This window comes from Danio rerio, chromosome 24 (assembly GCF_049306965.1).
Source record: "Danio rerio strain Tuebingen ecotype United States chromosome 24, GRCz12tu, whole genome shotgun sequence".
NCBI lineage: Eukaryota > Metazoa > Chordata > Actinopteri > Cypriniformes > Danionidae > Danio > Danio rerio.
The window spans coordinates 22,693,875-22,717,781 of record NC_133199.1 but is presented as its reverse complement, the minus strand read 5'-3'; the positions used below and the strand labels follow the sequence as shown (position 1 = coordinate 22,717,781).

The window sequence follows — 23,907 nt, the reverse complement described above, 5'->3', positions numbered from 1 at the left end:
GCAGAGCGTGTAGATGCCATTATGCTGCTATACTCGTCATTGTTTACTGCCTTGAGGAGGAAGGAGAGAGGCTCTTTCTACGGCATTGCATTGGTGCCGTGCCGAGCACTTAGTCATTCATGACTGCAGCTGCTTGCAGAGACCACAGACTCTTGTTCTGAATAAACATATTCAATCCAAACCGCTTTCAACCAATCTTGTCACTACACTGGAATTTCTAACTTCAAAACGATACTCTACATTTCGATTTTTTTTTTTTTTTAAATGACAGTGCAGCCAAAATTAGAGCTGTCGTCATTACCATTAATCAACAACAAAAGACTCAATTAATACTCTTAAGATGGAAATTGGAACATTGCCTTAAGAATCATTTTTAACATACTGTAAATGGATGATTATAAGTCTATGCATTTAAAACGGATATATGGTATTTCTAAATGGTATTTAAATGATACAGTAGGGGATTGTTTTTTACCGTGTAAACCAAATCAGAATAAAAAAAAACATGACCACACCATGATACAAACTGAACTCACAAGTTTGTCCAACCCTTAAATGGTAGTACTATTATTCCAGTCAGGACAGTTGTTTTAAAGTCCCGTTAAGGCAAGTAATTTCTCTCGACGGCCATCTTTGGTACACCTTTCAGGCAATATGCTCGAGCATTCTCTCTGAATGGGGAAACCTCAAATTTTCCAAAACTCTTTGTCAAGCTTATGATTAACTTACATATTTGAAATGACCAATAACATTAAACAACAACTCTCATGAGTTTAGTTTCTAAACGTTCGAATCAAACAAAATCTGCATATTTTCAGGGGGCCCAAGCTGATGTGCATGCGCACTCAAAAGGAACAAGTTCACGACACCAACCTCATTTATGGTTGTTCTAGACATGATCATCCTCTGGATAATGCTTCGCCTGATTGCGCTTGTCTTCTGAAGTAATACAGAACTTGGTCTTGATGGTGAATCTCCTTCAGAAATGACAGCGACTCTTTGTTTACAAGTTTGTGGCAGTTTTAGTAGTTGATGTGCGTTTGACAGGGCAGACGGACTGTTTTTATAATAACTTTTTAACTTTTTAAATAAATTAAAAAAAAAAACATTTTATTTAGCAAATATGTTTCCATCTCCTATTATTCATATTTAACCTTTTTTTTGCGCAAAACCACTTTAAGCAAGTGTAATTCTTATTATTTTATGCAAATTAAGTAATTTTTATTTTAAGTTTGAGGTTTCCGTCACTTGATGTGCATGCGATACGTCACAATGCACTTAAACACAGGTTGATATGTAATGATTTGCTTGTGATTTCATATCAAATTTAAAATTTTAAATAAACCCCTCAATCAAATAAACCAGTTACGTGCATGTAATAAATAATTAATGTTTTTTTTTTCATATAAACAAAGTAAGGCTGTACAACTCTATTAAATTAGAGCAGTTTTTAATCTAAATTAGACTGTATAATTCTGAAGTCTAAAGCAAAAACAGAATAGTTTGAATTTAGGCTCGTCTACATAAACAGCTATTTTCCAACTTTTTGTCCACATAACAAAACTTAAAAAACTATGGGCACAGTGTAATTGTGTTGACACTACAACTAGAGTTTTCTTCTTAAGATGTTCGCACACTCTAAAAAATGCAGGGTTCCACACAATTCATTCATGTTGACCCAACACAAATTGATTAAGTTAACTTAACCCTCTTTACAAATTCATGTGGATTACACTTAATGTTAAAACATTAAGTTGTCCTAATGAAATCTCAAGGATTGTGTTGTTTCATATCATTTTAAATAAGTAGTTTGAACAAGCAAAAAAAAAAAAATTTTTGAATGCATACACATTGTTTTCTCTTTTTTGATTGCCCAACACAGCTGGGTTCACACCAAACAAGGAAGATGCAAATGGGGCTTATTCCAAACATTCATGCCAAATGCATCACATACTATATGTTATTTGCACTGCGGTACTGTAATCCACCTCTGTTCTCCTGTTTGCAATGACTTGTATGCAACCTGGCATTAAAGTGCCATTATTGCAACCTGTTGGTTCGGCATGCCCTTAACATGAATCGCAGTGCTTAAATAAAATAAATAAATAAAAGCAGGGAAAACTCCATTTATAGAGTGGAGGAACTATGACGTCACTTTGTTGGCTAATCGGCTGCTAGCATAAAACTATGGTTCCCTCGATAAAATCCCTATTGGGATTTTCCCAAAGGCATTTCGAAGATTGCAAATAACAAGCTCTGTGTTCAAACACTGTTCATTACACTTACACGTTTTGTTCAGCTGGATAATCCTCACACGAAAATACAACTTTGAGCACTTTTGGATCTTATATGCAAACACAAAAACTGAAAAGCTAACATTAGGCTATAAACAGATCACACTGCCATCGGGGCGCGTGCCTGTGACGTCAGCACCACCCTGCTACAGACAACTTACAGTATCATGCTTATTTTTAGAAATAATGTCCATGACAAAGAGTTAATCTCTCTGTTTATTATATTATAATCCACGCTATATATTATAAACAAATAAATAGGCAAAAACACATAGACCTATGTGCCTTTTGGATCGTTTTTACGTGGGAAATACATCTGTTTTGCTTTACGGTTGTTCAAAAAAGTTTTCAAACTGTGTGTATAAATCTGCCTACATAGCATTATCATAAGACATGTTTAAATAAGTGTATCGCTCGCGTGCACACAGCCTGCTTACCTTAACAGACGACAGAAATGAGGCGTAAGGAGGAACGTGTCTATCAAATGCCTGCAAGTTCCGTCATCATGGACACAGAGCAACATTAAATATTCCCTTTTTGTTGCAAAGTACAGTGAAATGCAGCCCATACAGTCACATATGCTATATATTTTACGAAGGAGTGTAAATATTGCAGTTATGAATGAGTTAAATGTGTTCAGATGAAGAAAAAAGACGAAAAATCAATTGATTACGTTAAAATGAAAGCATGTATTTTTACACATTTATTCATACGTTTGCATTACTGAGAGCAGGAAAGAGACAGGTTGCACTGGTAAGCAGTATCTTCATAATATTGTTTAATTAAAATAAATGACCAACAAATGAACTTTTACAAGTGAATGAATTTTCTACACACAATCTGAATTCCCAATTAGACAAATACTACAAACTATAAAACACTATTCATTAGGGGTGTAACGATTTATCGTTGTACGATTTATTGCGATGCAAAAATGTCTCCATATGCATCGTGGCGTTATGACGATTTGATTACGATATGACGTCCGTTTTCTCTTATTAGTTGAGCTGTTTACACGTTAGCTACATTCCACCTGCTGTCGCACGTGAGTTCAGATTGCAGCAGCAGTAATGTTAGCAGACCAAGATGAGTGGAGTTGAAATAAAGGATGGCCCATCCTCTCAAAATCAGACGTCTGGCAACATTTCGGTTGTACAGTCATTGCTTTAGACTCGTCCGCTTTTTGGCACGCATACTGGGTGAAACATAGCCTAAGTTTTAAAGTCTTCACAGTGATTTACAAACTTTGCACAGCGACAGGGATACCTCCTAATGGTGTTGAAAGAGTCACATACTGTATTTATAAGGTACAATTCACCCTAAAATATCATTCTGTCTTCATATAATGATGTATTGGCGGCCGCAAAATCACACATGACGTGAGCTGACCGTGAGGTGTTGCTACAGAGGGCGGACTATGATAGACGCGCGCGCGCCTGCTTCAGTGAACAGAACCTGCAGGTTGTGACTAACAGGTAATAAAGTAGTAAACAACATTCAGTTTTTGGAATTGAGTGATGGTTCAGGAGCCGCGTGGGAAGTATGAACAGCAGTGGAAATGAAACCGAAAGCGTGCACATTATTTGAATAATCATATCGCATTTTAGAGTTATGATTACGACGAGCATGAACTCTTTTGAGTACAGAGGTACACAAAAATGCACGTCAACATGATACACTTGAAAGCGCCGACATCAGCGACGCCGAAGTAATAGTAAACCTGCCTAAACTGCTGAAAAGAGCCAGAACTGCCCTGTGTAATGAAAAGACGGCCACCCTGTCAATCATCATGCCCAACATGAAGACAGCCATCCATAAAAACCTCTCAGACAGATACACATCAGTTCAGGATTATTTTATAGAACTGATGATTACCTGGAAATGTGGATTGCACACACAAAAAAATGCAAGTGACCAATCAAAGCCTTAAGCTCTTACTGTTAAATTCAATTGAATTGAATAATTTCAATAATATTTTATAAGAAGTTTTTAAATTGTTTTATTTTCCAGAGACAGTCCTGTTTAATTTATTTTCTTAAAGAAGGTTCAGTTTAACAAGTTGAAACAAAAGAAATACATAAAAATAGTTTACTTGGTAATTCAATTTTTTTTATATAAAATTTGCATTTCAGTTTAATTTTCAATTTTTATTCCAGATATCGTGATACATATCGAATCGTGAACATTATATCATGATACACATTTTATCGTGAGCTGAGTGTATCGATACACCCCTACTATTCATGAAAATACCTAATTAACAGACAAATCCAAATGCCCAACACAAGCGAGCTGGGCTCCAGACCAGATCAGCTCGATGAAGTATAATTTCTCGACACTGCCTGTAGTCCCATTTAGCAACTTGATAGCAATCGTCATTTTAAAAAAGCATAACCGATTAAAAAAAACAAAAGTGTGCTGTAACTGATGTGTTTTATGTCGTAGAACAAAGCGTGAAAGTATTTTGAGTTAGTGTTAGCCACAAACCTTTTTTAAGCGATTTTACTGAAAATCCATTCAAAAAACCCATTGACTTAGGGATGAGGGAACCGGAACTGCTAAAATGCCAACTCGCTTCCGGGTTTTTGCATACAAATTGACATCATAGTTCCTCCATTCTATTAAAATACTCCTGTACTAGTGGACATGTCCTTAGTTTAATGAAACTATTGGTCTGTTACATAAAAGATCTGAAGGAAACGGCAGACAAGCTGAGTGAAAAGCAAATTCCCTCTCTGCCAGCAGAGGCTGCTCATGAACAGGAGTAATACAATGTTTCTTTGCTTACTGATGTAAACAAAGAAGCACTGCACGTGCATTAACACATATAATTCAGTGGCAGAATAAACAGACATAATAATGTTGATCTAAAATACCATTTTACCAAAGAATTATGTTATTTTCATGATGAATAAAATAAAGTACAAAGCCAAACGCATCTCTTACTGTCTTACAAAAAATGATATAAGTTATTTTAAATGGAAAATCTCCGTGATGAATTTTTCAGTATCCATATATATCAGAATATTGATACATTTTGACAACACACCTATTCGTGACCGCAACTGCTTAGAATAAACATTCAATCCAAACCACTTTCAAGTCAACAGAACAGATTGAAGTAGTCAGAAAGCCTGACCTGCGAATAACAGCGCGACTGACGCATGTCAGCAGAAAGTGCCTGTGCGCTAATGAATCCAGGTGTTTAAAGTGATTTAAAGTCTCATTTGTGTAATGTTGAAGCTTTCAGAAGTTATCAGCGAGTACCTCCGACTCTCTGAATGCATTTCTGATGCAGTTAATGACTGATTTCAGAGGAAGAGGTGTTAAAGGGGCCATGCATAATTAAATTCATAGTGTTCGCGGAGAAAATGGCTCTCGACAGGAGTGTGTTCTGGTAGTCATGTAAATGAGGGAGCTGTCTGTGTGTTTGCCACCACTGAGTTACTTGTGTTTTGGATTATTGAATATTTTAGTGGAGTTAATTATGGATGGATGGATGTTAATAATAATTTGTATGTTTTTGTATATATATTCATTACTATTTTAATAAAGCAATGGTGCCCAAACTTTTTCTTATGAAGGGCCAAAACCAAACTTGATTGATTGGTGGTAGTCTGAAGATACCAAACGTTGCCATGATAACTTACTAATTTAATAACTGTTAATACATTTTAAAACATTAAACAATGCAAAGTGTGTTTTTTTTTAGTTCTCATTAACTAATATAGTTAACTAATTTTAACAAGTTAAACTTTATTGTAAAGTATGTGTGCTTTACATTAACACTCTCAGTAGTAAAGCTATGAGAGCTGTCACTGGGGCAATAAAATTACAATTTTTTAATAATTTTTTTTAGGGTTTTTTAACCTCTAATGGATGGAAAAGTGCAGAGAATTGACATAGTTGGGAATAGAGAGAGGAAAAGGGTCACGAAGGACTTCAAGCTGGGAATCAAACTTGGGTCACTGTGAGCACCATGGTGCTATATGTCAGCGCACTTAACCACTATTGGTGCCGACAACAAACTAAAATTGTTTATATTGCAAGTTGTTTATCAATTATCACTAGCTTTGAAATATAAAATATGGATGACGTCATTAGCATTAATGGAATGCAGATATAACTACAATTAAAATTGCAACACATACACATTATTTATAGCATTTACAAACATTTTAAGATACAGTTCTTTGAAAGCATCCTTTTTCATTGTATTATTATTTCTAACAAAACAAATATTTACTGCATTTTATCTCAAAAGGCTTCAAAGTCTTGTGTTTACCTGCTAGTACACGGTAAACAAGTCAAGACTGCTTTTGTAGCTGCTTTTAATGCAACCTCATTAGCCTTTACGGTCTGCTATAGGCAGTTTATTTATTTAGTATTGTCAGTCAGTCTATTTGCCTCACTCATGTGAATCTTTTCTTTTCTTTTGCAGAGGAAATCAAGCAGGAATCGGAGAAATTAAGGTAAGTCGATATCTTGTGCTACACCCCAGCAGTTGATATATTGAACTAGTGTTTCAAAAATCCCCCTTCTTTATTGTTGTCGAGTTCACTGCTTGTAATGAAGCCCTGACATTTTCCAGAGAGTATACCACACGCGGCCTCTTTGTGTTTTAGCTGCTGTTCTGGCCTTATTGTGATTTGTGTGTGTATGTGTGTGAGAGAAAAAACACCCCTTGTGGTCTGTGTTGTTAATGTGCTTGGAGACCTTGCTGTGTGGACACAGGAATGAGACATACTGTGCTCAGGGCTTTCTGCAGGGCCAGGGCGGCCTGTTCCGAGGACCTTCATCTCTCACCCTCTACGTCTATTAATTCACAGCTCACCTGTTTCACCACATCGGCCAGCTTTCTCATCCATGACTGTGTCTTTTGGCTTTTCTTTTCTTTATTGCTTGCATGTGTCTGTTTTAAAATCAGGGAGCACTGCTTTCAAACAGTGCATCTGATTTAGTACAATGAATGAATGATTTCTCATTGCCACAAATGAGTGAGTTACTTATTGGGCTTAATGATATTGGAAAAATGTAACATGTGAAATACAGTTGAAGTCAGAATTATTAGCCCTACTGTATAATTTTGTCCCCAATTTCTGTTTAACAGAAAGATTTTTTTTAACATATTTCTAAACATAATATTTTTAATAAGTCATTTCTAATAACTGATTTACTTTATCTTTGGCATGATTACAGAACATAATGTTTTATTCGATAAAATAGCAGTAGGATAACTAGGCAAGTTTGGGTAATTAAGCAAGTCATTGTAAAACGGTTGTAGATCATCAAAGAAATATTGCTTAAGGGGGCTAATAATAGTGACCTTAAATGGTTAATCATATAGTTTTTGTTCTAGCTGAAATAAAACAATAGGACTTTCTCTAGAAAAAAATATTATCGGAAATACTGTAAAAAAAATTCCTTGAAAAAAAGAAATCACAGGACGGTAAATAATTTTGACTTTGACTACATATTATGATATGAAAACAATAATGACCACCAGATGACTTGAATATCTCTATTCATAAAGAATTTTTCATCTTAGATTGATTTGGGAAGACTCTTTAGTGCATGTGCATTAGGGATGGGAAGATTAACCGATATGTATCGATACGCGGTCATGCGCGTGCACGATGCGAGTGCATCGGTAGAGCAGCAGAGGATGAATGAAATTTTGGAAGCAAATCGAGATGCATCGGTTTTTGCGAGATGCATCGATTTTTCCGAGATACAGCTTATATTTTTAATATAGAATGTATTTTTTATTTATTAACAAGTGTTGTCAACCTGTTTTTGGCGCATAATTTAATCGACCTACATAAAGTAAGCCTTAGCAACGGATTTGCGGATGTGTACACTTTCACTACAACTCAGTGTATCAGGTGTGCGGATGAAGCTAGTGGTGCGCCCTCAGAAAGCGCGAGAAGCAAAACAAACATATTCCCCACTGAGTTTTAAATCTAAAGTATGGCAAGCAACATTATGGATTTAAGGATGGACGACATGACAGGACAGATGCAATTTGCAAAATGTGCCGCGCATCTGTAAAATACGCGGGCAGTACGACTAATCTGATATCTCACTTGAAGCGGCGCCACGGTGTTGTTGTGGAAGCATCTTCCAGTGTTTCTGCATCCCCGGCTTTCGCACTGCTTCAACCAGTTCCAAAAGTGGTGAGAAAAGCATTGCAAGTTTTTTTTTCCATGCGCAACAGTTCTGCTCGCTCTACGCCAATAACGAATGCTATTGCATTGTTCATCTGCAAAGATATTCAGCCTAGTGTCACGGAGAACGAAGGTTTTAAACACCTCCTCCTGTTAATTTTTATTTAATTATAATAATAATAATAATATTAATAATAATAATGATAAAAATAATTGGGTGTCACGGTGGCACAGTGGGTAGTTTGACCACCTCACAGCAAGAAGATTGCTGGTTTGTTATATTTTTATTAGCCTGTTGTTTACAGTGACAGTGATGTTTCAACGCAGCATAACTGCTAGTTCACGACCGTAAGTTTTGAATAATCAGTGGCAAAATATATCTTTGTAAAACTTGTTTTCATAGTTGAAAAGTTAAATCACAATTCTTGTTGAGCAATGCTAATTTTATTTATGTTGAAAGAGTGCAAATATATACATATTTTTTTTAATATATATTGCACTTATACATTCTGTTTATCTTGAAAATACTTAAATAATATGTGCTATATGTTCTAAAATGGCCCTCTACTGTAAACTGACACTCTGGCTCTGAGAGAAGAGCCAGTTTGTAAAAAAAGTCTTATTTTTGCTTGGTTAATAAATAATCAAACTCATTCAATGGCACAGCATCCTCTTTCACATCATCTCATAAACTTGATCTAATTAGTTAGTGCTGAAATATCGCATCGTATCGTGATATGGGTGTGAATCGTATCGTGTTGCATCGCAATATGTCACAAATGTATCGCTAATATATCGGATCGTATTCTTTGTATCGAGATGCGTATCGGATCGGCATTATAGCTTAGATGCCCAACCCTAATGTGCATAAAATACAATAAACAATCTACAAACATTGATAAATACAATAAAAAAGATACAAATTAAATAAATTGTGCTTTATTATTTATTTTACAGGAATCAAATATTCCAATGTAAAAGGATGCAAGTTTGATTTGATTATTATTCTGTCCCATTACTTTTGGTCCCTTAACAAGTGGGAGGCACATGTGCAAACTGTTGTAATTCATACACCGTTCACCTGATTTGGATGCAAACACCCTCAAATTAAAGTTGACAGTCTGCAGTTAAAGCACAATCCATCCATTTACAGCAATCCATTGTGTTGGTGTATAGAGCCAAAAATGTTAGAATTATGTCGATGCCCTAATATTTATGGACCTGACTGTATATATTGCAGCCCAATTCACCTTATTCTTCGTGTACAAGCGGGCGCAGCCCTTTTGGGTATGTTGGCGCATTTCTTTTTGGCTCGAGACTTCTGGTCTCATTCATTTCCATTTATTTTTAGAAGTTAAAAATAGCTCGTTATACTGCTTGATGTTGCAAACTGATATTTTCTTATAATATTTTACTTTGTCTGTATAGTCATGAACACACTTGTTTGTAGAACAAGTAGTTTGACTATACAGAAAAAAACTAATTTCCTACCACAGCTATGCTGATCACACTCAGATATACCTATCCGTATGGCCTAATGACTACAGCCCCATTGACACCCTCTGCCAATGCATTGATGAAATTAACAATTGGATGTGCCAAAACTTTCTTCAGTTAAACAAAGAGAAAACTGAAGTCATTGCTTTTGGGAACGGAGATGAGGTTCTCAAGGTAAATGCGTACCTTGGCACTAAAGGTCAAACAACAAAAAATAAGGTCAAGAATCTTGGTGTGACTCTGGAGTCAGATCTGAGATTCAATAGTCATGTCAAAGCAGTCAGTAAATCAGCACACTGAAAAACATTACAAGAATCAGATGCTTTGTTTCCAGTGAAGACTTAGAGAAACTTGTTCATGCTTTTATCAGCAGCAGGGTGGATTACTGTAACAGCCTCCTCACTGGTCTTCTTAAAAAGACAATCAGACAGTTACAGCTCATCCATTACGCTGCGGCCAGGATTCTGACCTGAACCAGAAAATCAGAGCACACCATACCTATCTTCAGGTCTCTACACTGGCTCCCAGTTACATTCATAATAGAGTTTAAAGTATTATTACTTGTCTATAAATCACTAAATGGCCTAGGACCTCAATACATTGCAGATATGCTCACTGAATACAAACCCAACAGATCACTCAGATCTTTAGGATCAAATAAACTAGAAATTCCAAGAGTTCAGTCAAAGCAGGGGGAATCAGCTTTCAGCTACTATGCCCCTTGCTGCTGGAATCAGCTTCCAGAAATGATCAGATGTGCTCCAACAGTAGGCACATTCAAATCAAGACTGAAAACACATCTGTTTAGCTGTGCCTTTCCTAAATGAGCACTGTGCTACTTCCGACAGATTGCACTATTATGTTTTTCTCTTCTTTTCATTCTTTTATATCACATTTTATCTGTTTTTATGTTATTGTTATTGTTGTTTTTTTTAATAATTTTTATTATTTGTTTTTATTTTTCTTATACTTGTTTCTTTTATTCTTGTTTATGTAAAGCACTTTGAATTGCCACTGTGTATGAAATGTGCTATTTAAATAAACTTGCCTTGCCTTGGTGTGCGTAACAGACAAAAATGCAAAACCCTATAATATATAAATGATCAAAATAAAATTACTAGCTGGAAAGATCAGCTGTTTATCATCCCATACTTAAACTTTTAATGCATTACTTTTTTTACATATCAAAGCAGTATTTTTAAAGTATTTTCTGGGGAAAGGCAGCATGCCATGAATGCTCTAAAAGGACTTGTATTAAATCTTTTAAAATAGCAGTAGATGACAAACTACATATCTATCTTGTCATGTCATGTTGTTTAAGTGACATTTTGTGCTTTGCCTGCTCACCGACTTGCTTTAACTCGATGGAAATGCAAAGTCTCTGAGGATTCGTTTCGAGAAGTGCAAAGACAGAAACAAGGAGAGTTGAAGCTAAATGAGAGTTGGGTGAGGTAATCTGTGGACCCGGAGGAGCTCTAGTCTTTTCCCTCATAGCCCAGCTACAGCTCAATTTATGTCAATTAAAAATATGAGCTGGCTAATCCCTCCACAGACAGATTAATGAGATTGAACGAAGGAGAAGTGGAGAGAGGAGGGGAAGAACGCGAGCCAATGGGCAGAGCTGTATTATACTGTATCAGCCTCTCGCTGACTCAGCCTGACGCGCCAGCTAAACCAGAGCTCACAAACACAGCTAGCACACTCATCCGCTGAAGGAAAAGTGTGCCCTTTTGAGAGAGGGGGTGATTTGGAGCTAGATTTTCGTTGTGGGACTTTGATTGATTGATGAGGACCATGTTTGTAGTCTGCAGTATTTGCAAAAAATAATAATAATTGAGACATTTTAGATTGTTTTCAATACTATACTATGGTTAGGAAAACTACACAGATTGTTTTCAATTCTATTTATTTAAGAGTACTAAATCAGATTTTTAGAAGTTAAAAAATACTAACATAGACTAACTGTATTCCGTACACAAAGATGTTCCGTACAGTTGATCTTTTAACACCTATCTCTGAATAAATACTTACGGGTCATAGACAAGTTATATAAAGCTATATATCTTTGTAATATTTGTGTCTCTTTCATCCCTGATTACAACAGAGACTCTCCTATCAAATGTTTCAGACAAAAATCAGCAATTTTGCTACGTCTACCTAATGCGCTTGAAAACAGTGGGCAAGCTTACTGTACTGTACATTCACACCAAAAGCGGCGAGAGCGTCAAAGTAGCCGGAAGTCATTCGTTTTCAATGGGAGACGGTGATGAGGAACAGCGCGGTGCATCTTCGCCGAAGTGGCCATCAAGGAGACTTGAAATCAAGTCAACTTTATGGTAATGAGCTATGATGCGGTTCGGCGGCAAGCAATCTAAATGCAGAAGTCCACTGCTTAAGAGGAGTCCAGAGAACACAGTCACTGTGAACTTTGGTTCCAACCACAGTTGTTCCCAAGGATTTGATTGTTGCGTCGCCGGATTTCAATTCAATTCACCTTTATTTCTATATTGCTTTTACAATATGAATTGTGTCAAAGCAGCTTCGCATAGAGGATTATAGTGAATTGAAACAGTGTCAGTTCAGTTTTCAGAGTTTAAGTTCAGTTTAGCTCAGTTCTTTTATATTCAATACTGAGAGTCCAAACACTGAAGAGAAAATTCATCGATGCACAGCTCTACAGGTCCTGAAACATGCAAGCCAGTGGCGACAGCGGCGAACTTCACCAATTGGCGTGAAGAATAAAAAAACTTTGAGAGAAACCAGGCTCAGTTGGGCATGACCATTTCTACTATGGCCAAACATCTTATGCAGAGCTGCAGTCTAGGCGCCTTTGTAAACATTGTTTTTAATGTTTTCTTACAGGAACATACTTTAAAAAACGTACTGTAAACTTACTGATGTGCATTAATGTTTTATATATTTTTTTCTTTTCTTTAAAAAAGCAGGAATCTCATGCAACAATACAAAACAGAATTGCTGCTTAAGAATATTTCAGACATATAGACACATTGGATAATTAAGTGGCACAAAGTCACACCACATGCAACTTGATCATCCACTGTTAAATGAATTTGATAAAAAAAAAATGCACACCATTTTCGCGCTAGAAAGCATGTTTCATGCGGGAATGTAACTGATATGATATGCTGCAAGGGCCCCTTTAAATACGAAATCAATGTAGCAAATTTTGACGCTCTCACTGTCTTCGGTGTGAATGCACAGTTAAGGTGCAAGTGTCGCTTGGTAGGGGAGACATTTAGAGCAAGGAAAATATGCATTTGAATTAAATTACAGCGTTACAGCGTATTACAGCATTTTTGAAATGAATATCATGTTATCACAAATTGTTTAATAAATTACCTTTTGATGAATAAATATTTTGAAATGGGGATATTTAAACGTCAGTTGTGGGTAGGGTTGGGTACTGAAACCCGGTGCCATTATAGCATCAGTACCTTTGTAACCGGGATGTACCGGATCAAATCAGCATATAAATTTCGGTGCCTAATTTTGCCTAACTTCACTGGGCCTTTTCCCCTTAGCCAAAAAACCTTTCCAAAGAAGTCTGTTTCTTACTCATTTTGCTGTTTGTGGGTTAAATTTGGGGGCTCAATCGACCGAGATGTAACTAAGATGTTAAATGTAAAATGATAATAATGAATGCTTTCTTGTGAGGACCAGTGCCAATTGATCCACAGAACTGTACCGGTTCGCAGCCCGTTGGTTGAGTAAAACTGACCCATAGAATGAAAAGCTTGGTTTTGACCATATTTGGAATGGTCCTGGCTAATAATGTGCTCTCATACTTTGACTTTCCAACTGAATTGGTAAAGAGATTTTTTTTTTTTTTTTTTTTAACTCTAAGTAAATGAAATGAGAGCTGTGTTGTGAATGAAAAAAAAGGCTAACTTGACACAGGGGGCTTAGAGAGATGTATTTTACAGTTATATTTTGTGTTTTACATTTTTTTTTGTATTTTATTAGCATCCTTTCACTGCGGAAAAGTCTTAATTATTAACAGTCATGACACGATGCATAAACGGACTATAAACACTTTTATTCAACAGTCTACATGTGTTTGTTGCCTAATTACAAGCAAACGCTGCCAGTTTCACAGTATTGACCTTATTCTAAAATGTGGAAGTGCGCCTGTTTTCGCGATTGTCTTAGAACTTCCGATTCAGTCACCTATGGGAGAAATGACTAGGAATAATAAACGGCAGAAAATGGCCAAACTACTTGCTCAACAAACAAATGTTTGCATGACTACACAGACCAAGTAGCATAATATAATAAGAAAATATTAAATTGCAACATCAAGCAGCGTAACGAGCAGTTGTTAACGTCAAAAAATGAATGGAAGTGAATGTGACCGGAAGTCGCGAGACAAAAAGATTCAAATGGCAGCGCCCGCTCGACAGCTGAGAATAAGGTGAATACATGTGGTACAGTTAAACAGACACAAATATTGTTATACAAATTATTCCATATTCTTATGAACCAATCAAAAATATACTGGTAGTACAGTACATCCAAGTGAATGTTTTTCTTCCACTTTGTTGCCCTCAACGACTGTCCTTTGATTCATGCCCCTTTAGTGCTCTACTTTACTCTCACTCTCTCTCTCCCCCTCGCTGCTCTGCTTCATTCGTTTCATCTCTCCGTGTCTCACTGCACTCATCAGTGCGTCTCGCTGAAGGAAATGGTAAAACTCTGCTCTTGCTAACGCTGGCGTCTCTCCAGCTCTGGCAGTCTTCTTCAGTTTATACCATGGCTGATATAAAGCCAGAGTTTGCAGTCGAGGTCACTTACACTGCAGTGTGGGGATAGATTAAGATTGAAGGGCTTCTTCCCCAGCCAGGCTTTTCTTCAAAAAAAAAAATTGTTGGCTCACGTGTATCTGTTGGATTGTTTTTATATGAGGATGGCCAGTAAATTGTTAATCAGTATTGGCATATTGTTTAAAAACAGACAATTATTATCAGGACTAATTATATCCCCCAGTCAAAATATAGCCTGCCAATCCACTAAATCTTTGAACACAGATAATACACAGAGATGCATTTATTAGAAAGTAGACCTAAACTTTATATTTTAGAATATGTTAATACGATGTTAATGAGATTATAATAAAGAAAAATTGAACAATTAATAATCTTCATAATTCAAATTTATTTATTCAAATTTATTAAAATTATTTTATTTTCCAAATAAGTTTTTACAATTTAATTTTCCTTATTTGTGTTTCTTTAAATATGCACAGCATTTTGTTATTTATTTAGTAATGTACTTTTTATGAGTTAATTAACTTTTATTTAAAGAGGATATTAATTCATAAAAAATGCATAATAATTTCTGACGATTTATTGCAATGAAAAATGTAAAAATTCAAAAAATTCATGCAATTAATATAATACATTTTTTTAATCTATGTAATTTGTGTATATAAATGTGTGTGTGCGTGTGTGCGTGCGTACGTGTGTGTAAATGTGTGTGTGTGTGTGTGTGTGTGTGTGTGTGTGTGTGTGTGTGTGTGTGTGTGTGTGTGTGTGTGTGTGTAGCCAGCTTATTGAAAGGGGTGTTTTTTTTTTCACAAAAAGTGGAGATTTTTGCAGTTGTTCTCCTCAATTCCTTATAAATTATGTGGTTCAAATACTGCATTTTAGGGATATTTTAAGTACTACACATTGCTACATTAGCTTGTCGAATGGCAATCACAACCACACTTTTGATGCAACAAAATTATGTCCTAAAATTTAGTCAAAATGCTTACTATACTATTTTACCACAAAGTGTTTATTTAGAAATGTGCATTTAAAGTGTAAGTTATTACAGTTTTATAAACAATCTTATGAAATTACAATTTTAATTTTTGAATTAAGAAATATGAAAAAATACTTATTTTTAAAACACAAATTTATTATCATGCATCATTAAAAACAATTAGGAATCTGTTAAAACTTATTAAAAACTAACTAAAAGCTGTAGCTCTTTAGGTAAATAACAAACTGATCAGCTCATTTCCTCAGTCACAATTTGTAAATTTGAATCATTTAAAATTTAACTTGTCTTAAACCTTATTCTGTCAGTTATTTGCACAATTTATGATGGCACACTGTCAAAACTTGGATAAATGAGTTTATATAGGGGCCAACTTATGGACTTTGTCAGTGGCGGGATGGGTCTTTTGATACATGTACATATGTTTGAGAAAATTGTTATTTATATATAGATCTAAAACGTGTATATGATACCAATTATATATAAATTGTTATATCTATGTAACAGAGCTATTTATATATAGTTTTGTTTCCATGATGGTGTGTGTATCACATATGTATAATAAATATATGTAATACACACACATAAAAAATCGCTATTAATCTTTGCCCAGCACTATTAATATAAAAATAGAATATTACAGACACACATACACAATTATTTAACCACCTTATTGGTTGCTTCATTATGTCCAAATGTTATGATGTATGTTAGTTCATATTTAGTCATACTGACTGATGTCTTTTTTTTTGCTTTTTAGCTCACCGGTCGGCGACAACAAGTCGAGTTCCAGCACTTTGCCACCAATCAAGTCGAAGAGCAGCTTCATTGAAGCAGATAAATACTTCCTGCCATTTGAGTTGGCCTGTCAGTCCAAATGTCCTCGCATCGTCATCACCTCTCTAGACTGTTTACAGGTCAGCATTCACAACACGCTCATGACACTCAATTCTCGTGGTGAGCAGGTCTGACCTCATGTGCCGTGTTTCTGTTCTTTCAGAAACTCATAGCGTATGGTCACCTGACGGGCAGCGCTCCAGACAACACCACACCAGGGAAGAAACTCATCGACAGGATCATAGAGACTATATGTGGCTGCTTTCAGGGCCCGCAGACAGACGAAGGAGTCCAGCTACAGATTATAAAGGTACAGTTTTTACTTCATGTCAGATAAATATGTGAAGCCAATAGTTTTTGCTTTTAAAATTAGATATTCTCAGGAAACTATGATTGTTGTAAACCATTTAGGTGTTAATACAGAATCATCAGAATGCAGAATTTAGGAATCTGTAAAATCTAGTAATGATAATAATATTATTAATAATAATAATAATATTAAAACTATTATAAATATATGCACAACCGGTCAAGCTCACCAAGCCTTCATTTATTTAATCAAAAATACAAGACCAAGGGTAAAATTGTAAAATGTCATTGCATTATAAAATAACAATAAATAAATAATATATAATTGAATTATTGAATACATAATTTAATTTAATAATTTATTAAAGTGATTTTAAAGATGAGTTTTCAGCTTCATTACTCAATACTTCAGTCACGCAATCCTTCAGAAATCACTGATATAAATTATTATTATTTATTATTATTATTATTATTATTATCATTATTATTATTATCATTATTATTATTATTAATGGTAATAGTAATAAAAGCAGTAATGACTGGTGTGATAATTTCATTTAAAACTACATACAATAAGTATTAACTATATATTTAATAAATAAATATTTATTAATTGGGTCATTGGTTTTTTTGTTTTTTTAAAGAAAATTATTCTGTTCATCAAAACAGATTTATTAAACTAATTTATTTCTTTAAAAAAAATTCAGTCACCAAACATTTAAAAAAATAAAAAGATAATACATTTAAAATAAATGCAAAATATTACAAAAAAATTGCAAAATTCAACAAAATTGTATATATTTTTTGTTTCTTTTGATTTTTCCTCTTTTATATTTTTTCAGCCTGTTATTATAAGTTATTTTGCTAGATTAGCACCATATTTGGCTTTAGGACTGACAATCTAATGCATATGCCCAAATATATTATTGTTATATAGAAAATAATAATTTATGAGAGATTTGTGAGGGGTGGACTCATATATAGAACATTTTTTACTACTTATTTATACGTTTGATTTCACATTTGAATTATAAAATGTTCTTTGTTCAAATCAGTATTTCATAGATTTTTTAATGAAATAATTTTCAGTATATATGTCCGTCTTTCTGTTCTTTATGTCCAAACTGCCCAAACCTGTAGTGCTCAGATTTCCATAGCGTCATTTGCCTAAGCCATTGTTTTACAAATCTCATTGTGGAATGTAGAGCAGCAGGACAAGCTGCTGAACTCCTTCATATGGCCACATGTTGAGCTTAATCTGGTTGAACTTTACCGAAATCTTTGCCACTATAGTAAAAAATAATAACGCCCATCTATGCGGTTTAAATACATTCCTAGGATTTATCACTGTGGTCAGGGATTAAAATGCTAGTTCACTCTAAAATGTATTGGAGTCTTCAAAATGTCTTCATTTACTTTTTACTGTGTGTGTTTTTTTAAAAACAGAGACAGGAATTAATATCATCCTGTGCATAAACAAATGATGAGGTTTACTGGCATTTTTTCACTGCAAAAATTGACATTAGAGGTCTTTTGACACTGAAGTCTGAATTTTTTATTTTTTTTTTTTTTGTATTCATATCATATAATTTTGTATTCATTTTCAAAATTTGTCAGGTACACAAACCTTAAGTCTGCTGCATATTAATTAATCTATCCTGAAAAAACGCAAAACATTTTGAAGTAAATTCAAGCAGCGATACTTTGTTCTCTGCTCTTCTCCAATGTAGAAAAAGAAAGAGGAATATGCTACATATTGTGTCTATTCAATACTACATAGAGAGGATGGAGAGTTCAGCTCATTATCAAAGAGCTGCGCTGGATTATCCCGAAATGCAAAGTTTATTTTAAGGAAATCCGTAAAAATTTGATACATTGCTTGTGATACTTCATCACTTGCTCCATTAAGTGCATTGTGTCTGACATTGCATCTCTGAGATATGCAAACTCATTTTGCATCATAAATGCTGCATCCAGATACTATTGGAAACTTCACATATTACATATGTAAACAAATCCTGAACAGAGACTGGCAGTACCATAAACATTGTAATAGATGGCTACCACATTGATACATCCAGGGTTCATACGGTCATGGAAAACCTGGAAAAGTCATGGAATTTTGATAAGGCGTTTTTCAGGCTTGGAAGAGTTTTGGAAAAACAGGTTTTGAAAAAATCATGGAAATTACATTTAAATTTAGTCATTTAGCAGACATTTTTGTCCAAAGTGACTTAAACTGTGGTCACACTAGAGCTTGTGCATGCAAAATTCTGTTGTATGGTACTGAGAAAGGTGGCGGGGTTAAACAATATGATTAGACAATAATAAAAGTGAGTGATTGCTCCATATTTAAAATTTCTTATTTTAAATTATCTTCTATTGATCTCACGCAATCATCTCATGTGATTTTGCAGGTAAGAATTCACCAAGCTTGAACTTTCGAATGCAGTGAAATGCGAAACTTGTCGCACGTGCTTGCGTTTTTGGTTGATTTCTGGTTGATGGATGATTTTAGTGGCATTATTGAACTGCAGTACAGACATGTAAACACCTTAACAAACTATTGCCATCATGTAGGACTATTCGCTGCATTTTGCGACAGGATGGTACACACACACACACACACACACACACAGACACACACCCGCAGCTGTCCACAGACTACAGACACCTGCAACGTGAAGTTCAGAGGTTTTTTTCTTCCATTCAGCATGTGTGATGAACTTCCTTTAAAACAACACTCTTCCAGCAGTTCGTAGTTGCATCCAAGATCTCGTTTGTCATGGGGGGCATGCATGAAATGTTCCCGAATTGAAGTGAAAGTGCCAAACTGCGGTTAAAGTCAACAAATTAAAAATGAAACACTCGAAATTACATGAAACTCCAGAGGAAATGCGGATAGCACGGTGACACAATGACGTTAATCGAATTATGAGCTATAACATGTAAAATAGGATTATAAAAGGAACATTCAATAAACAACTCAAGTAATCGCCTGAATCTTATTATTGTCTTATTCAGATTAAGGCAAATAATTCTATTATTGATGTCCATGTAAACGTAGTCATTGTTAATTTGATTTTAAAAAGCCTTCTTTTGTTATCCAAAGGTGATCGAAATTGATATGGATTTGCTATATGAATTCAAGTTTTAATTTGTCTCTTCCCTGGCCCACAACAGGCCTTGCTGACAGCGGTGACATCCCAGCAAATAGAGATCCATGAGGGCACAGTCTTACAGGCCGTCAGAACATGCTACAACATCTATCTGGCCAGTAAAAACCTCATCAACCAGACCACGGCCAAAGCCACCCTCACCCAGATGCTGAATGTCATATTCGCCCGCATGGAGAACCAAGCAGTGAGTACATCGGACTCTTTTTCCCTCTGCTGATATAAGGGCTGGGCAAAAAAATAAGTAAATAAAAAAATAACAATAAATTATAAAAACAAATAATAACTTAAAAGAAAAAAAAAGTTGTCGATTCGATCTTGATTGTCAAAAGCTGTGATGTCATTTATTTATTTATTTATTTATTTTTTAACTCTTTATTTTCATTTTCATTGAAAAAACCTTCATACATTACATACAGTACTGCCTGAGTTCTTACAAAGAAATATACCATCAAAATTCTTTTGGTAGTACTTACAGTGAATTTAACTTACTACAAAAAGGAACGCAAAACCCTACCACCCACCCTAGTCATTTATTTTGTTCACCTTTTTGCTTCGGCCCATTATGTGTCCTTTGTGGGAATTCTGTGTTTCTAAACACCGGATAAAAAGAGGTTCGTACGTCGAATTAACAAATTGCTTTCAGCGAACCATGAGTAACCCGTAAATCTTTTGACAGCAGTATTACAAACAAATATTAAATAGTACTGTAATGTAGGAGGTACAAAGAGAAAATAAACTGGAGGAACAAAACACACTGAACGCAAAAGAGCTTTTGTCATGGGAATGCTCGAGATACCTAATGTCTAATGTTAATGTACTAATGTTAAAATACCAACACGATACCAACGTAATACCAGCGTAACTTTGTATTCAAGATGAATAAAAAGAAAACACAAAGCCAAGCCTTATCAAGTAATTTGTTTCAGATCTTTTACATTTAATTTCACAAAACCAGAATTACAACCCATTTTTTGAAATGCAGTAGTCACGTGTGTAACAAGATGTATATTCTGCCTTCCATGGGTTTTCTAAGTGTTTTTTTTTCTTCTTCTTTAGCGGAATAAAAACATTAAAATATATGTATATATTACCTGTACATTGCTGTGAAGAGATCATGTGTGAACAGACCCATTTAAAAAATACAGAAAAATGAGTTCCATAATGAGAAGTTTAAAGCCTGAGTAACAGTAAGGACCAGTCCCAATTCTATTGGGTGAAAATATCACACGTCATTATGTGTCGTCTTTAGTTTGTACATCACAAGATGTAATTTTCAGTATTCATTGCAGAAGGCACAAGTACTGTAACATTTAAAGTCCATGTTAAATGAAAACGCATAATGTTTATTTCGCTAGCACACATTGTTATTCCTTTGGTAAACAATTAATACATGCGAGTTAACCCACTAAACCCACTGTTTTAGTAATCTTTTATCAAAGTCTGACTATTTGCTTCTTACTATTGTTAACCACGCTCCTTTTATTGTTAGTTACTGTAATTGGTATATTCAGGGACTGATTATCCCATTTGTAATCAGGTCCAGAAAAATCTTCATTTGAAGGGCTATCTAGCACTTCCCACAACCCTTCAACTGCAGCTCGCGCTGTACTGAACAGAGGCACGGCACTTCATAACTATAGCGGCCGTGTTTTTTATTTTTCGTGTCTTGGTCACACTTTTTGGATGGCCGGAACAAATCCTTTTTTATAATAGCAATCAATAGGTTATATCATAATAATAAGCCAGTAGTTAATTGTGTGTATTGTTACTTAAAAGTGTTATTGATTTTTCTTTATAATTAATTTGTAAACGTATTCGTGCAGCACAGTACAGCTTATACACTTTAGAGCAGCATCAAAACATGGATGAACATGAAGAAAGAGTAGTTTGATGAGTAATTTGAGTCAAGAAAAACACAGATGACAGGAACAATGATGACAGGTATTTACTGGTCATTTTTAAAATATCAATAGCATTAAAGTCAAAGCTATTTTGACTGAATCAAGACTCGAATCGAGAGCTTGTGAATCTAAATCGAATCAGAACATCTGAATCTCTACCCAGCCCTAGCTAATATGGGGGAAGTACATCCTAATAACATCCTAACGTCTCTTCTTTCTTTTTGGTTGATGCCTCTCCTCCTCCTCCTCCCTTTTTCAAAATATAGCTTACAAATCACAAGATCAGTTGGTCTTTGGCATCAAGAAAGCGAGATCGTCAGGTAAAGAGTGACAGGACTGCCTTGAAATGTGCTTGATCTGACGTTTTCTCTGGTTTTTTGTTTTGTGTACATCAGCTTCATCCGTTTTTCTCTCTCTCTCTCTCTCTCTCAGACGTCTCGCTTGCCTTGGCTTCATTGCGTTTGTTGCGTTCGTTTTCTGCCTGCTGTCCTCCCTTCATGACTAAATGAGCTCCTTTCATCTGTCTTACCATATTTCTGTGTTGTGGAAGAGTGTGATTACAGTAGTTTTCTCTCATTTGTGGGACTCGTTTACACCTGGTAGCAACATAACATCCGTCTCGGGTGGTTTGTTCGCAAAGCGGTCAGTTGAGGACAGATGTTCACACCTGGTAGTGACAAATGCGCCTTCTGGTAGGAAAGAAAGAGTGTCTGATTCGTAATGAATAATGTTGCTTTCCATTACTGGGCTTTTCCCCCCCTTGAAGAACACTGTAAATGAATTCCTTCACGTTGACCAGAACAAGTTGATTGTTAGCTGTTTATACAAATTTAAGTAGGCAGAACATAAAACAATTATTTTGTCAAAAAATTCAAGAATCGTGTTTATTCAGCTCATTTTAACTCTTGTGCTTTGTTCAAATAAACTACTCTTTTGTTATGTTTAGGATGAAAACATACACTATTAAACTGTTGTGAAATTGCATCAGACAAACATTCCTATAACTTTTTTGCATCAACCACAGTCCTGATCAAATCTACTAAATGTTTAAAACAATTACAGGATTTTAGCTTGCAAATATTGTCACTGATTTTGTGAAAAAAATAAACCCAAAATGGCATATTTTCAATAAAAAAGCAACAACATTGGCTTTGATGAATTGTTAGATTTTAATTTTTTCTCCCTTATTTACTGTTGGTGGCGGTTTTGCCCCATAGACTTCCATTATAACCACATTTGATGGTGCAGAAATACACAGTATTTGATTTTATTTACTCCATGTAGTTCTGTGAGCTGAGAAGCATATTTAGATTTTCTCAGAAACATCAAGGTAAGTGCACACACAAAAGTCACTCTCACACATTCACGGACACACATATACACCTTGAATTTGCTGTTACACTCCATAAAAATTCCAGAAACTAAGTGCCTACTCACACTATGCTATTCGAACTGTGCCCAGGCCAGTTTCCCAGATCGTTTGAGAAGTGTGAGTGCGCTGAATCGGGCGCGGTTTCTGGGCGAAACTAAAAGCGAGACGTGACTTTTAAGGGACTGTTTCATATGGATTTATTAATCATTCTTACGGTTCAGTGAACGCAAACTGTCGTAGGTTATTAAAGCTGCAAACCTCCTAATTCCTGCAGCACAAGCACTCTTGGATTGTTTATGAGCGTTAAAAGTGGCTGATCTGTTCGGCGAAATATCTGACTGCGTGTCACCTTATCCCACACGACTAAAGAGATATAACTGAAGAAATCCCCACTGTGCTGAGAGAGAGAGCTTCTGACCAGCGCGTCATCGATGATGTAAGCGTGCCCAGGCCCGATTGTAATGTGAGTGCGGACCGTCGGGGGAGACGGGAGTGGGGACAAGCGTGCTTTTGCCCGGTTCAAGACAACTGTACATAGTGTGAGTACGCTCTAAACTTTTTTTTGCACAG

The 23,907-nt window shown here is 35.4% G+C and overlaps 1 protein-coding gene across 4 annotated transcripts in view; it reads left to right on the top strand.

Moving 5' to 3' along the window:
- The window catches only part of arfgef1 (ADP-ribosylation factor guanine nucleotide-exchange factor 1 (brefeldin A-inhibited)), a 139,925-nt gene that overhangs the window by 29,541 nt on the left and 86,477 nt on the right, over positions 1 to 23,907 (top strand). For 2 of the 4 annotated variants that reach the window (XM_068217189.1, XM_009297395.2), the window contains exons 2-6: positions 6,736 to 6,766; positions 16,500 to 16,656; positions 16,740 to 16,886; positions 20,069 to 20,248; positions 22,232 to 22,285. In XM_068217189.1, the coding sequence (XP_068073290.1) occupies positions 6,736 to 6,766; positions 16,500 to 16,656; positions 16,740 to 16,886; positions 20,069 to 20,248; positions 22,232 to 22,285 (569 nt within the window). The remainder of the gene's footprint in view (positions 1 to 6,735; positions 6,767 to 16,499; positions 16,657 to 16,739; positions 16,887 to 20,068; positions 20,249 to 22,231; positions 22,286 to 23,907) is intronic. The other 2 variants (XM_068217191.1, XM_009297399.2) reach the window with 1 other exon arrangement.